General features: G+C 42.7%; 1 protein-coding gene across 2 annotated transcripts in view; it reads right to left on the reverse strand.

Annotated features, from left to right (window-relative positions):
- Window positions 1-999: 999 nt before the first annotated feature.
- LOC110550063 (cytochrome b5 reductase 4) overlaps window positions 1,000-16,953 on the reverse strand; it is a 61,497-nt gene continuing 45,543 nt past the window's right edge. Inside the window, exons 13-17 of one of the 2 annotated variants that reach the window (XR_002476498.2) lie at window positions 15,454-15,604; window positions 15,062-15,148; window positions 6,673-6,837; window positions 2,863-3,066; window positions 1,000-1,462 (exon numbers count right to left, since the gene is read on the reverse strand). Coding sequence is in view for 1 of the 2 variants with exons in the window: in XM_021639660.2 (XP_021495335.1) it covers window positions 1,408-1,462; window positions 6,673-6,837; window positions 15,062-15,148; window positions 15,454-15,604 (458 nt within the window). In the remaining variant the exon portion in view is untranslated. The remainder of the gene's footprint in view (window positions 1,463-2,862; window positions 3,067-6,672; window positions 6,838-15,061; window positions 15,149-15,453; window positions 15,605-16,953) is intronic. The other variant, XM_021639660.2, reaches the window with a different exon arrangement.

A 16,953-nucleotide genomic window follows, 5' to 3' on the forward strand; every position in this document is an offset into this window, starting at 1 on the left:
GCTGTATTACTGTTAGCTGGCCACTCGTTCAGTGATGGTAGCTCTTTATAAAACCATTCATGGGAAACCAGGGACTCCTCCCACTCGGTCTGTGTAAACACTGCTGCTGCGTGGGTTAGGACAGAGTCATCCTGTGATGCTGCGGCCACCTATGCCTTCAACATGTTCTTCTGAAAAGCTCTTGATACTGTCTGCTCCATTCTGAGTTTAAAGGGATTTAAACAGCAGAGCCAGGAAGGGCTCCTCACTGATCTGTCAGCTGCTGGGAAAGCAGCCAGCCTGGAAAGAACCCTTCAGGACAGAACGTTCCTCCTTTCCCAGCTGGGGTGGATGGGCTGCAGGAGGATTAATGATTATCTTAGGTCGTGGGCTGGATGCCACACTCAATCTTTGCTGATACCTTTGGTATGGGCTTAGAGAGAATTGTTGTGTTCCTGTAACCTCTTTAAACATACCTAGTCCCAAGCTGCACGTGTGAAGCACTTCCAGTATTTTTTATTTGTATCTTAAATTCTTTTAAAATTATATTTATTTAGTGCCCGGCAATGCGTGTTGGTGCCTTCTCACTGTGCGCACATGGAGAATATCTTGCAGGATTGTCTTCTTGTGCCATCTAGGACTTGGAAGTTGCAACCTACTGGTGTCTTTAAAATGTCTTCTAAACTCACACCTGGTAGCGCACAGCTTTAGTCCCAGTGCCAGGAGGCAGAAGCAGGAGGACTGCTGCAAGTTTCAGGCCAGGCTGGTGTATATAGCAAATATCAGCCCAGCCAAAGCTACAAAGTGAGACTCTGAAAAATAAACAATACATAAATAAAATTCTCTTCAAGACAGCTACTCCATTTGTTACATTCAGCCACATGTCCAGCACAGAGACTAACGGTATGGAAGTAGAATTTTATTCTACTCTGTATCAATGCCATGGACACCCACAGCACCAGATCCACAGATAGCTATGACACCCCATGATTTAAGATGAATCAGAACATACACCATCAATACCTGAGTAAACAGTGCAGTGTAAAATTTAATCTGTATTGCTCAGAAGACATCTTGCAGCATAGAAAGTGATCAAAATGATTGCTTACTTTATAATGTCATAAAATACAAGTATTTATTGCAGAACAGTGATACAGTTTCAGTGGTAAAGAAACTTGCAGTTCATAACAAAGGCTCTTGTATGCATCTTCTGCCATGATTGACGTTCCAGGTCAGGCATCAGTAGTAAAACAAGTCACGGTAAAAATTAAACCAAGAAGTTACCTATACCAAAGACACATAACTTCATTCCAGAAATGTAAGCCTGTATTCTGGTTAACCTTTTGTACATACAAAAAAATTTTTTTTAAAAATCCTAGGCAATCACAAATACAAACTAGTTGAATAAAAGACAATGGCAGCTTTTCATTATGCAGTAAAACTGTGGATCTCATCATCAGAAAAGTTAAGATCATGCAGCAACCTGAAAAACAAAAAGTGTAGAATATTTAGGAAAGTGTTTACAAATAAAGACATAAGGTTAAAGCTTGCCAACATAACTTCCTAATTTTCTCAGTCATGCTTGTTTTTTAAAAACATAATGATCACACCAGAAACCTAACAATTCTTAACAGCATCAGGTATATAATTGATGTTCAAATTTTTTAACAGTGACACAATGCCACTAATTTATTTATCTATTTACCTACCTATCTATTTGTCTGTTTGTTTGTTTTTCAAGACAGGATTTCTCTGTGTAGCCTTGGCTGTCCTGGACTCGCTTTGTAGACCAGGATGGCCTCAAACTCAAAGAGATCCGCCTGCCTCTGTCTCTCCAAGTACTGGAATTACAGACGTGTGCCACTGCGCCTGGCTGCCACTAATTTTCAATGTTTTGAGTCAAGATCCAATTATAAGTCACTGGTTGCAAATGGTGGACAAGCTTTGGATATAGTTGATCTCTCAGATCCTCCCACCTCTGCCATGTTCCACAGTTTATTTGCTGAAAACCAGACTATTTTAGTGTAGATTCTTTCCCAGTCCTCTGTGTTACACTCCTATTGCATTCTTCAATAACAGAATGTCCTATCCTCACACTTAATAGGCAGATGGAGCCCAGGGCTTCATCACACACATGTTTAACTCTTTTTGCCTACTTCATGTAGAGTATTATTACTCTAAGAGGCACATAATACATGGGTGCCTCTTTTATTAGATGCTAACTACCACTGGTGACCTGTGAAATCTAAGATTCTACCCCCATCGTTTTGTCTTTTGTTTTTTTTTTCTTTGATCAATTGAAGGTTTCTATAAAGAAAGCCTGCTCTGTGGTTACATGGCTCTCTGGCACATGCTCACACAGAAAAAGGCAGAATAAATGAATACATTTCATACACAAAGGGCAGAATAAATACTTTATTTTCCTGCCTTTATTTACCAGTTTTCAGATGAGAAATAGGAAAACCATACTGCTGAAACACACTTCAGCTTGGAAAGTCACTCGGGAGACTGAGACCATAGAGGTGGCTGCTTAAAATGATCTCTATTTATTCAGCACTTTCTGTCTAGAGTAGGAACATTCACAGAAAGGGCTCGTGTGGCACAGGGTTAGGACACAGTAGTCAAACTTCTCACTCTGGGAGTCCACCCTTCTTTTCAAGACATGTATAATGTCTCCCCCAGAGAAGAGCTTCACTGTAACCACAGTCCAGTCATTAGAATATCTTGAACACATCTATTTCTCTCTGCCGTCTCCTACTCTTTCTCTCTGTGTTTGTGGTGCTGTGAATAGGCAGACATTCTAACACTGAGCTATTTCCCTAGGACCCCTTCTGTTTTTTTATTATTATTTTATTTTTATTTTAAGAGACAGGGTCTACTTACATAGCACAGATTGTCCTGGAACTCCCCATCTTTCTGCCTCTGCCCCCAGAATGCTGGGGTTACAGGTGAGCACATCATGACCTGTAACCATCTACATTCACAACAAAGGTCCTTTATTGACCACATGGTTCTGATGGTATCTTTCTCTCTCTTTTTAAGATTTATTTATTTATTCTGCATACAATGTATATTTTGCATGTACACCTGCATGAGAGAAGAGGGGACCAGATTTCACTTTAGATGGTTGTGAGCCACCATCTGGTTGCTGGGAATTGAACTCAGGACCTCTGGAAGAGCAGCCAGTGTTCTTAACCTCTGAGCCATCCCTCCAGCCCTGACCACATGGTTCTGGTCTCTTCAAAATACACACCCCCTAGTGACTCTGACTCTGTCTATGGTACTCCAAGTTGTATTTCAGTCACATTTGTCTCATCACAGGACAGTGTGAGCCTCTGAAGTTGAGTCTACTTATCCAAGTCTTCAATACAAGGTAGTGAGTGGCTCAAAGGTTATCGGATCGGCAAAGAAATTCTAAGTTGGTTTTTAAAGGACAGACTTCTAAACCTTTTTTATTCAAACTGGCAAGTGTTCATGAAGCACAGAGAGTATGCCTGGGACTCAACTAGTTATCCAGCTAGAACCAAGGGAGACTAGTTCTAGGCCTGACAATAAGTACCAAAGTCTGCAGACGCTCACAACCCTCATAAAATGGCAGTGTATTTGTATCCTATGTATACACCTCCCAACACTCTAGACTTGTTACAATAAATCAAAAATAGTATAAATGCTACATAGCTAAGCTGAGGGAGTGATGACAGCAACTGGGCACATGCTCAGTACTAGGGCAATGTCTTACAGGATTTCTAACCCACAGCTTGATGTGGAACTGGGGGAGATGGAGACCTAAGTTTTGTGCAGCACATAGCAGACAAGAGATTAACTCTGGAGCTCCTAGGAATGAGGATGGCAAGGACATTTACTTTACAGAAAACCAACACTATGATACAATAAGAGCCTCTTACCACTGTTGATACGAAAGATACTTAGCTGGGCATTCTGGTGCACACCTTAACCCTAACATCCAGCAGGCAGAAACAGGCAGATCTCTGAGGCTGAGGTCAGCCAGGAATACTGTTGGTGTTCCTTCTCAGAAAGGTATCCTAGGATGTGGGAGTCCAGTAACCACACAAATCTGAGGTGGGACAGCATCCCAGTGGAAAGCTATCCTGAGACATGGGAACCCAGGAACCACACAGCTCTAAGAGGAAGCCTCCTCAGTAGAGGTGTTGCAGCCCTGAGGAAGGAGCTGAGCTGGAGTGCTACAGTATAACAGCTCCTGTTCCTTGCTCCTCTTCTTCAACACTACAGCTCCCAGGCAAGGGTATCCTCAGGGGAGCTCAGCCCCACTCCATTCTTTTACTTCTTCCCTTCTTCATTTCTTTGCTTCTTGCCTTTTTCCAATAGAGTCACACCAGGCAGTAAATCTCATAAAAGACATTTATTGGGAGGGGTGAATACAGGGGTGGTTCCCTTTCTCGAGGGAGAAGACAGCAGGGAACTCAACAGTAGGCAGGGCTTATATAGGATTTCTTTCTTTTTTTTAATTGGGAAGCATCCGAGGATTTCTTAGAAGGCGGAGCTTTCCAGGGTGAGGTTTGTTGAGATTTTACTTCCTGAGCTTGGGGAAGTTCAGGAATTGGTGAACTTTCCTGTTCAGGGATTGGTAGGATTTTTCTTGCAGGGCAGGGTCTGGTGCTCTCTACCTCAGGGCTAGGAATGACAATTACAACCAGGAGCATACCACTGAGGGCCCAGCAGGGTATTAAAGCAGATGCTGAGACTCATAGCCAAACTTTGGGCAGAGTGCAGGGAATCTTATGAAAGAAGTGGGAGATAGTAAGACCTGGAGAGGACAGGAGCTCCACAAGGAGAGCAACAGAACCAAAAAATCTGGCCCAGGGGTCTTTTCTGAGGTTGATACTCCAGCCAAGGACCGCTCATGGAGATAACCTGGAAGCCCTTCACAGAGGTAGCCCATGGCAACTGAGTGTCCAAGTGGGTACCCTAGTAAGGGGAACAGGGACTATCTCTGACATGAACTCACTGACTGGCTCTTTGATCACCTCCCCCTTCGGGGGGTGGTGGCAGCCTTACCAGGGCTACAGAGGAAGACAATGCAGCCAGTTCTGATGAGACCTGATAGGCTAGGGTCAGATGGAAGGGGAGGAGGACCTCCCCTATCAGTAGACTGGGGGAGGAAAAGGGAGGGAGAGTGGGATTGGGAGGGGAGGAGAGAGGGGGCTACAGCTGGATTCAAAGTGAATAAATTGTAATAAATAAAAAATTCAAAAAATAATGAAGAAAAAAGAAAAGAAAAGAAAATTTGACTGTTAGGGCCAATCAGGAAGTCTGTGGGGTGGGGCCTGGCTGTTCCTTGGAGTTCCTTGGGGACTGGTCACTTTCCTGCCTTGAGGGTTTACAAAATTTGCCAAGAACACAAAGTTTACAAAGAAGTCCACATGAATAGCCAACAAATACATACTAAGACCTGGTCTCAAACAGAAGGAGAGACACATTCCATTAAGATGGTAAGAACAAGAAATCAGGGAAATGACTCTAAACAGAAAGTCACAAGGGAGATGCTATGACATGCAAATACTGATCTGGGTCAAGTCACCTTGACAGGAAGCTCCCAGTAGCCTGCTCAGAGCGGGTAATCTCAGGGAGCTAGGGGAATGGTTAACAGCCCTGCTGAGCTTCCTAGATAAGCCAGCTCAGCACTGGAGGATTAGTTTTGAGGCAAAAATTTAGAAAAGGGCTGCAGGGATTACAGTTGCTTTATAGCATGCATAAATCCTACAGTCATAATCCACTCTTTAATGTGCATATATATGGAGTCTGCAAAGGGGTGGCTATGATGTGAGGAACCAAGTGATTGAAAATGAAGACAACACGGCCCCAAGCTCCTGCACATCACGAGTCATGCAGAGGAATGGCATTCTGCCAGGAGGAGAGTGCAGATGCCTCTGCAGCCAGTCTCCATGCTGAAGGTTGGGCCTTTCCATCACCTGAGTGTTTCACTAGCCTAGCGTGCTCTGAGAGGTTGAGCCAGCAGGACAATGTATGAAAGTGTAGCACTTAGCCTTGATTTCCTGCAGAGGCAAATTCTTTAAAATCCAGAGTAAGGGGCTTTGTAAATAAGTATTACATTAAAATTAGACACAAATTATCTAGAAAATGTTAGGTTTATACAAAACAAATTTAAGGAGCCAGAACTTAAAATCTAGAAATCCAGTATTGGCTGCATTTAGCCACATATTTTACGATGTCATTTTAGAATTAGATCACTTAGGGTGGTTTTCATTGTGCAGTCTAGCCATGGGTCTTTCTTGCTTATGTGTTACAATCTAGCATCTTCACTTTGATTTGCTACCTGTGCTTTATTTACCAACTCCTATAAAGCTGCAGAGAAGAAAAACAGAGAGCCACACTGAAATGAAAATGGCTTACTCCTAATTATTTATGTTAAATTTGGCAAAAGATGAGATCAAGAGCCCAGTGTCCCACAAAAGACTGAATCACTGATCTTGTGACTGTTCATAATGAGAAGCACAGGCAGATGACACTGACTGCCATATCTAACACAAAACATCTGCTCTTAGTATGAAGACTAGAAGCTCCACTGTGTTCATAGCTACTACAATTTTTTAAGTGTATGATGGCATGGCGGGAAGAACTAAAGGGCTTGTCTCTATGTGCTCTCTATGTGAGCTTCCATTTCAGGCATCCATCTTACCCACTGCCACTCACCGTATCCCCTCTTCTGTAAATGGTGTTGGTCCACAGATGCAAAGGAAGACACTAGAGTCTTCTAAACTTCTTTGCAAAAATTCAGAGAGAAGAGCTAGTGACACATATCCCTGTTTGCCATTCCATTCTGAAGAAGGTGCCGAGAGAACAAATTCAACATCAAATCTAGGACAAGAAAAGAAAAGAGAGTTTTCAAAGTCTGTCACTTCAAACCCACTACTGTCACATGTCAAAGTCAGTAGGCTCCTCTCCCAGAGGACAGCTCATGAAGGTTGGATATGTTCTAAGTAAACACTTAACACACACACACACACACACACACACACACACACATGAATGAAGGCAGTAATGACTGGCTTTGCTGTGGGTAAGGGCCGTCTAAGTGTTAGCGTTGCTATGGCTACAGGCAGTGATTCGACTGTTTTATTTTGTTTTCTTGAATTCATCAGCAAGAGACCTCCATGGGATCTTGGAGGCTGTAATATTGCTACTAATAACTGCCTGTGTGAATCACAGAAAAAGTTTCTGCACCATGAATTCCAAACCCTGGGACAATCTGGCTAGGAAGCCTACTTGACTTCTTAGTCCTCGTGGTTCCAAGTCCACTAGGCAGATCTGTAGTCTCTGTGTCCAGAACCTTGCTCACTTGGTTGTCTGAGCCAGAGCCATATTCCTCTTGGAAGCCTCTCCTTCCACCCTTCATACATAGCTTATGAACAGCCCTGGTTCTGGTCTTCCTCCTTCAGTCTTCACAACATGACACTGGCTACTCAGTCTTCCTTCTGTGATGCTCCTAGGAGGCCCAATCTTCTGCTCTTAGCTCAAGTTTCATGTCTAGTAAATGCTCTGGTCCCACTAGTCTTGGCTCCTTCACTTTATGTGCTGTAGAAACGAGGGCCTTTGCCTTCTCTTCACAGACCTTACTTCAGTTTGCAAGCATGAAGTCACCAAGGGAACTATCCCACTGTCCACCTTCACCTTCAGACCCTAAACTCCACGAGAGCAGGGATCATGTTAACTTTGGCTACTGTTTCCCTAGTGGCCAAAATACAGAAGCACTTAAACATTACAGAATCGGATTCATGGAAATTAAGAAAGGGTACAGAATTTAGTGAGCTGACAAGTGAACTGTTGGACCAAAGCTAGAAAACCAAAGTCTGGCCACACTACTGTTCGTCATCTGGACAGCACCAGGTCACTGTACTTCTACATAGCCTACTCCTTTCTGAAGAGCAGCAGGCACTGTCACACATCAGCCTAAACCTGGGAGGGGTATGTGTGGTGAGTGTGTGTTCTGAGAGGCTTCTTGGGTGAGAGGTCAAGAAACTAAATGGGAGAATAGACTACGGGTGCTGCTGTTGTCTTAATGTTGCTGTGCTGGCTGGCCCAGACTCAAGAACTGACAGTCCAGGTGTAGCCACAGACCAAGTAAGATCACCAGCCAAAGGTCAGAGAAGCAGCCCAGCTCTGCACACAGGCCCTGCCTCAAGGATTTCCCAGGGGATTCACTACACATGGCGAGGACACTTCCCAATCAGGCACAGTTCTCAAATACCTAAGGCCCTCCTTGGCATGGTTTTCACTTAGTCCACACAGCAATTCTAACCCACACCATTAGAACTGCCTTGCCAAACACAGGGGTAAACACTAAACACAGCTACCTGAAAACCCCAATTCAGAGCTTTTCAAACATCACAATCCTTTGGAGTGTCAATATGAAACTACTCATGTTCTGTCAGATTTTTGAACACTTAGGATTTCAGATTAGAAACATTAAATCAACGAGGTCTATGCAAAACACTGGGGAACTCTCAAACTCTGAAATTGGAAGTACTTCTGGCTCCAGGCACATGGATAAGAACACATCAACCTTTGCCTTGTTTGACTAAATCATTGTTACTATCTTTTATCCAAATGCTTTTCTGCCTGGTGAATTAAAAGCCAAAGATGGGCTTCTATGGCTCAATTTCCAATGAACCTTTCACTAGAATAAAACTGCTGAGATATAAATTCAGAGTAAATTCACTACAATCTGCAAGGAATACCCACTCATAACCTTCCTTTACTAGTCTGCTTTTTAAAGAAGGTTAACCAACCAGTGGCATCGTTTCTACAAGCATCTACTTGGACAACGATGAGAATACTGAGCTCCCTATCTAAATAGCATGTACTTTTCATGCCTTAATGATTCCCTGCCTACTGTCTAGTACTCAATGGACAGAACGAAAAGGCAGCACAGACCACTTAAGGTCACTGTGAAGATGCTGCTGTCCTGGATGAGAAAACTCCTTCAACCAGAGTGGGAGCAAATCTGCATTAAGATCAAGAATGAATGATGTCATGGCTAAAATCACACCAGCATCCTTGTGGTATCTTTTCTGGGAATCTTGTTTGACACAATTAAAGCACCAAGCCACTGGAGACCTGAGGCGTCCATCTTTAAATTCCTCCTTGCTCCACGGAGCCAGAAAAGAAAACAAAATTGGACAACCCACAAACAGCAAGTGACAAGGAAAGAAGGCTGGGGTGGGGACCCAGACTTGCTCCTTGTGAATGTGTGGTTTGAGACCAAAACAGAAAACAGTTACATTACAGGCTAAGAATTCTGTTTGCAGTTAGGAGTAAGTTTCTGACTGAGCCATCTGAACCAGATGTGCCTGATCACATGTGGGTGGGAGGTACATGGGCAGGAAATACGTCAGGATGTATGCTCGCCCCTGATTGGACCTTAAGGGAAATGTGGTGAATTGTGGGTTCTGTCTTTTAAAGCCCTGCAAAACACAACTTGTGGCCATTTTCTGGGAACCCAGAGATGGACTGACCAGTATTTAATTAAAGCTTTCTTCAAACTTGGCTTAAGATTATGGTAGTGGTCTTATTCTCAACAGTGAAATAAAAAGTCACTGGAAATAAATAAGTCTATTGAAAAAATTTTAAGTGGGCCAGCAGTGTTCACTCTAACACACATGGAGTCTGTCTAGCAACTTATTTCTCCCTCTTGCCCAACTAGCTTTCAAAACCTACCTCTTCCTTCCTGTTTCTCACACCTGTCCACTACACTTCCTGATTCTACTGCTGCAGCCACAGGTGGGGCCTCAGATCTTAGATTTGCCTGGTACACCACAGTCATATTAACTCTCCTAAGACCCAGGAGGTCTCTTGCTACAGACTGGAGTCCCAGCCTTCTGGTTTCTAGGTACAGAAAGATATGATAGCAAAATTGTGCTTCTTCATTGAAGTACCAGAACATTCTGGCCTTGAAGAATGTAATTACTAGAGTTTCTTTCTTGATCACAGAAACACTAATTTGTTTCCTAAAATCCAGGTCAAAATCCTCTTCTTCCAGGAAGCCCAGACATCCTTTCTCATAAGAATGGGATCCCTGGGCCATGTGGTGTGAGCTGGTGCTGTTTTCAGATAGCACAGCTCAGAAGCTGTAACACTGCTATTAATAACTGCCTGTGTGAATCACAAAAAAAGTTTATTGATGCAGATAATCTTCCCTCAGGTGTAAAAACTCCCAGTCATTTGTGACCCAGTCCCCAGCTGCCAGGGATTGTGTTCCTTCTCTCTATTTCCATGGAAAACTAAGGGCACCAAAGAATCAAATGCTGCTGCTGGATGGGACAGCATTCTGCCCTAAGGACTTCTGTCAAATCCATAACATAGAACCCCTGCACAGATGTAGCTCATGGCAGCTCAGTATCCAAGTGGGTTCCCTAGTAAGGGGAACAGGGACTGTCTCTGACATAAACACAGTGGCTGGTTCATTGATCACCTCCCTCTGAGGGGAGTGCAGCCTTACCAGGCCAGAGAGGAGGACAATGCAGCCAGTCATGCTGAGATCTGATAAGCTAGGGTCATATGGAAAGGAAAGAGGACCTCCCCTGTCAGTGGACTTGGAGAGGGACATGGAAGGAGATGAGGGAGGGAATAAGGGATGGGCTACAGCTGCTATACAGAGTGAATAAACTTTAATTAATATAAAACATAAAAATTTAATTAAAAAAAAAGTACTCACAGCCTGAGAACATTTTCATCTGTGATTCTTCAGCGCTCTATCCTGAGTAGTGAGGGGAGTACAGAAGAATTTCCCACCATGTCATACAGCAGGCTGGTCAAGTAAATTATGGTGTGTTCACATGACAGAACACAATGCTGCTACTATTAAAAATCATGGTACAATACAGAGCTTCTGGCTCACACTTCTGGCATTTTGAGCCATTCCTGGTCTTTAATAACTGCATGTCAGTAGCTCCTCCTTCTCCAATTGTGACCATCAAAAAACAAAAACCAAAACCAAAACCAAAAAAAAAACAAAACCAAAACCCCCACAAAAAACAAACAACAAAGAACAACAACAAGAAACCCCAAAGTCTTTAGGGGCTAGAGAGACGGCTCTGCAGGTAATAACTGCTTTCTGCTCTTGCAGAGAACCTCATTCTTTCCCCAACACCTACAAGGCAGTTCACAACCATCTGTAACTCCAATTCTAGGGAATGTAATGCCTCTGGTCTCTTTGGGCACCAGCTATGCATCTGGTATACTTACATATAAGCAATGAAACACTCATACACATAAAATAAAAAAGTAACAGCAAAACCCATCTCCAAACAGAAGCTCCCCTGAGGATGATTGATGGGGGAGGCCCAGGCTGATAGAGTATGTTCTATGATCCAATACACTAAGCAGAAGATACAATTATGAAAAGTACAGTCAGCATGACTATACTGCCTTCAAAATAAGAACAAAAAAGATGTGTGTGTTTGTGTGTGTGTATATAGTCTATGTATAAACATATAAGCAGGCTACACTGTTGATTGCTCTCTGGGGAGTAGAAATTTCAGCAATTTTCTTCTTTATTCTCTGCTACACTTTCTATGTAACTACATAACTAATTTCATTAATGTAAGGAAAAATCACAAGTGTTGCTCATGGAAACAATGTCTCACTCTTCTACCTAAAGCAGCAGTGCTCAACCTTCCTCACACTGCCATCCTTTAACACAGTTCCTCAGGTTGTGGTGACCCCCAGCCATAAAACTATTTTCATTGTTCCTTTGTAACTATACTTTTTCTACTGTTAGGAATCATAACATAAAAATCTGATACGCAGGATGGTGTGTAATGGTCATTTGACCCCCAAAGAGGACAAGACCCAAAGGCTGAGAACCACTGTTCTAAAAAGAGAGCATTGACAACAAAGGTGAGTGCTTTGAAGGGGAAGAAAGTACTTGCGCTATACACTCATTCCAGGTGGTGCTGGGAGACTAGCACTGCCATCAGCACTGCCCCACTCCTTACTCGCATTCGATCCAAGCAGCAGCAGAACACCCAGAGCCACTGCGTTCTACTGCTGATGGGGAGGGCGGGCAGCGCTTAAGCAGAGGCACACTAACTCATAATGCTGCTCACTGGAGAAACAGCAAAATTCAACTTGATTTCAGTTCTACATAGTAATCAACTAATTCTGTTATTTGCCTATGGTTATGTGCTTTCTCTTATTTTCCTAAAAATAAAGAAGAAAAAAAAAACAAACAAGAATGTGCAAGATATTGCTATATACTCAAAATGCTTTTAATGAAATTAATGATTTTTTGAGCTTGTAATTAAGTAAAATCACACATCTGGGTAGCTTCTGGGAAAGATAACATAATTTTTCTTCAAATCTCATTTTAACATGAAAAGGAAAAGAGAAATTCTAAGTAAAGGAAAGTAAAGACACTCATTTTCTAGATTACATGACAAAGCAAACTCATACATTGCCCCGTTCTGGTGTTGTGGTGTGATCTGCTACATAGGCATGTAGCAGATGCTGGCACATACACACACTACATACTGATTCTGGGAAAGGCATCTCAATGCAAGGCCACACCCACTGTTGTGGATGGTAAACTCTCTCTGTTCTATAGATGAAAAACTAAAGCCCAGGCAGACAGAGTAACTTCCCAGAGGTCACAAGGTACACAAGTGTTCATTTCCTCATTAACGATATCATCTAGAGGAACCCTGAGCACAAGAGCACGCCTCCCTGAAGAGGACACATTAGATCCTATGCCAGCCCCAGTATCCATCCTTCCCATCCTTCCTTATTCCACAAAAGACTGAATAGAAATTAAAAACCTAATTCTACAGAATGTTTAACTCTTTAAACTATACAATTGCAGAGAATTTAAAGATACTCAAAATGCAACAACATTTTGAACAAAGGAAAGTATTCAGGGAATACATTTTGTTCTCTGAAACTCAACCCAGGGAAGTCAAACTGTGGGAAAGTATAACAGACATTCACTACACTGCATCCAAACTCCCACTCTCTGCACTGGATATCACCACCCAAACCCATGCAGAAGCCCTGAAGGTGGGGTCTTCTATTTCTATGTAAAGTCTCAGACTACAGTAAAACTGTTGACAAATGTTCCAAATCCAACTACAGAGTGTGGTCATTTTGTTCTCTAGGGAGGGTTTGACCTGATCACATTTTTATAAATGCCCACCAGGTCTTTGGAGATCCTAAAATACTGTTGGAAGTCAGTTCATGCATATATTCAGACAGACAGATGGACAGACAGACAAGACAGACAGACAATAAGATGGGAGAGGGCAAGGAAGGCCTCCTCTCAGAGGAAGCTGAAGCCTTGCAGAAACAAGGACCTTGGGCAAGAGGGGTGTAGACAGGCAGAAGAGGGACAGAGGCAGGTCAAACAGCCACACCTACCACACAGCAGTGTTTTGAGCAAACTGTGAGGATCACTCAGCTTCTGAGTAGTTATAGGCAAGAGTAAGAACAAATCCTCGGTACTGTAGCCTAAGCAACCAACAGCCAATCACAAAGACCAAACCAAAAAGCAAGGTACTTCATGTGCACAGGCACATTGTCCCTTCATAACAGTTGATCAAATTAACTCTCATTAACAGACCTAGCTAATGTCTAATCATTAAATCTCTTAAATTTTATAATTTCTCTTTAAGGAACTTAATACTTCTGTCAAAAATTACCAGAAACATTTATTAATAATTTTAAAGCCTACCCATGTCTGTTTAAAATCTTTTAAATGTTTGGAAAACAGAAGCTCTAATAAAACAAACCATTCTGCCCCTTGGAGAGTTTCTAGGCCATTCTAAAGACCCTAGAGGGGTTTCCCAGTCCCAAGCATTCACACACCTTCCCAAGCCCCAGTGCTGTGCAGCAGAGTCACTGGAGCAGGACAGGCCACACTGTTTGACTCCGAGATAAAGACTCAGGCCAAGAAGCTAAGCGTTTCCTAAAGAAGAGTTCAAGCACAAGGTTTTTTGTTTTTTGTTTTTTTTTAATTAAAATTCTTTAAAACTAATTTTTATTTTATATAAGTGAGTGTTTTGCCTGCATCTACATACGTCCATCAGGTGCATGTCTGTGCCTGTGGAGGTCAGAAGAGGGAAATGAAGTTTTGGATGGTTGTGAGCCACCATGTAAGCCCTCTGTAACAGCAGCAGGGTCCCTGAGCCATGTCTCCTGACCCTTGAAGCAGCCAGGGTTACAGCTGAGGACATGGGACCTAGGGTTTGGTCTACGCTGTTCCCAGTCAATGTTTCCCAGTGTGAAAGCTTGGAACCTGGCCATCTCTATTTCAACTCATTCTTGGTTGCCTCCCCAGAGTGAAAACGCCCAGCTGGAGGCGTTAGCCAGGCTAAGAACAATAGTGCTTCCAGGGTAAGCACGCTCATAGCCCAGCCTTACCTTGTGAACAGTTCATTAAAGGAGACAGGACTGTGGGCAGTAACAGAGCAGAGCACAGAGCCTCACAGCGCTGCCTTATCACTGACAGTCAAGGACCCGCGTGCTGGGCCCTAGGGGTGGTGGCACCTAAGGGTGGTCAGGCTTCTCAGGGACTGAAATTTTATTTTGATGAGACTATATGAACATAATAATCACCTCAGATATTCTGTGCAACTTACAAAGTCCTGACAATATTAGAAATAGAGCTGTAGAAATGCTCTAGAAAGTATGGTGGCCTGTGTAGCTCAGTGTTCTTGAATTTGTGCTGCTGTTTCAGCTGACTGCTATCACTGTTTATCTTCTTCTCTTAATGGCAAGCTTTCACTGTGCAACTCTTTCTCCCCGAGTTCAACTTGACAAGATTTTATTCATCTTGATAATACCAGCATAAAAGGCAAACCAGTGATAGGGCTATTAATATGCATTAACTAAAAATGAATCAACTGAAACTGAAGACACTCTGCTGTACAATGTGAGCCATGGCCCTCCTGGACAGCACCCAGGTGCGGCTTACCAGAGAGGGCCCAAGAAACCCCATGACATTCAACTGTGCTTCAGCTACCCTCATTACATTTACCTGCCCTGCCCCAGCAAGCACACGCATTTAAATGTGAGTTAACAGGCACAATACCTTTCATCTTTAAATGCCAATTTCTCTAGTTGCCTTCTCCAAATTATATCGTCCTCTGTTTTATTGAAGAACATCAACTTCACTTGCCTTAAAAGGAACAAAGGGAAACCTCATTTTATGTAAGTCACTATTACATTTAAAATATACACAAGTAGAAAGGTCCGAATGGTGAATGCTTTTAGATAGCCCGAATTATTAAAGCATGGAATGAGATAGAAGAACTAATAATATGCTCAGTAAGAAAGGAGGAGGAGGCAGATCAGGAAATGACGAGTAGGGCAATGACAGCAAGGCTACTCAAATTCAGTGAACTGCCCATGAACAATGAATCAATGAATGCCTTGCACTAAAAAGCCTTCAAAATAACAGTAGCCAGAAACAATGGAACATACCTGAGACTGGACATGTAAGTCAACGCATAGTTCAGTACATTAACCATTGGTGTGAAGCCTGTTCCAGCTGCCAATAAAAAGAGATCTTCTACTTTCTCCAGTTTGGATACTTTAAAATTGCCTTCAGGATTGCTTAAAGAAACAAAATCTCCTAAACAAACAAAATAAACAAAATCAGAAAACAAAACAAGAAACCTAGAAGGGAAACAGGGACAGAGCCCTTGGTGAGTGATGGCACGGACCTGTGACCGCCACCTCAGTCTACAGCATGAGAGGAGTTTCAGAGGCAGTCGTCAGACACCCAGTACTGTGTTGGGATTCTATCACCACCATCAGAGCAATTAATACCAGGTAGGGAGAGAGCAGACATTTGCTATTCACACGCTGGTTAGTTACCACAGGGTCAAGCTTAGCAGAAGAGAAACTTGAAACAATGTATTCTAAAGCCTTACATTGGGAAGTGTCAGAAACTTCTCCAGTAATATTTGAAAAGACGGATCAACTGAAACAAGAAGAGCCATCGTGAGTTTAATTCTTAGGAAAATGGCAAGATCAGAAACCAACTGTACTTGGGCACTTGTAAAATGAGTGCCCAGATTCTGTGGTGACCAGCCGGCAGACAGTACACAGCTCTCACACAAGAACACTGCCACCAGGGCTACGTTCAGAAATCTACAATGTAACTAGAAAAATTAAAAAAAACAAAACTGTTCATTATTTTGAAGTTATTTCCAATACTGTTTTTTAAAATGTTTGGGTGCTTGTAATTTCCCGTTTCCATCACAGGTCAGTAAAGTCTAAGGGACAATCATACTATGGGTGGATTTCTAAGTCGACTTTCAGAAGAAACATAAGCACTTGAGTGACAGGCTGCCCTGTTGCCCAGTGTGAGCTGATGTTGACACAGAGAGAAAGGACATTTTTGCCATTTAGGAAAAAAAGAATCAAAACAAGATGGAAAAAAATGAGAAAACACAGAAAGAGAACTAGAAACAAGAAGGAAAGTTTTTGCATCTTTAGAGACATTATAAATTGTTATCCAGTCTTTCAAGATCTATTTCCTGATAGCTTAGTATGTGCCAAATGTCAGCCTAGGTCCTAGAAATAAGACAAGTGAGACTGTTTCAGGCTGTATATGCCAATCTTAGAAACAAGCTGTGTGCCTGCCCTTATAACAGAGCATGGGCAGCTGTTACTGAAAGGAGAAAGGGAGCTTCAGAATGGAAGCACCATTTTGGTGAGTCTTTAGAAGAAGGAATATGGCAAAGGGCTGATGGGCATTCTAGATGAGGCTGCTATAGGAGCCTAAGAAAGATGATAATATGCAAAAAAGCTAGAGAGCCACCAGGTCCTTGTAAGCCTTGCGGAGGACGTGGACAGTGCAGGTCACACAGATCCACCAGAGGCTCCAAAGCTGGAGAGCAACGAAAGTCAGTCTATTCTCAGAGGAGCTTGGAGAAGTTACTGGAAAATGCAGATGAAGAGAGAGACACCAGTTAG

Source organism: Meriones unguiculatus, chromosome 6 (genome assembly GCF_030254825.1).
Source record: "Meriones unguiculatus strain TT.TT164.6M chromosome 6, Bangor_MerUng_6.1, whole genome shotgun sequence".
Taxonomy (NCBI): domain Eukaryota; kingdom Metazoa; phylum Chordata; class Mammalia; order Rodentia; family Muridae; genus Meriones; species Meriones unguiculatus.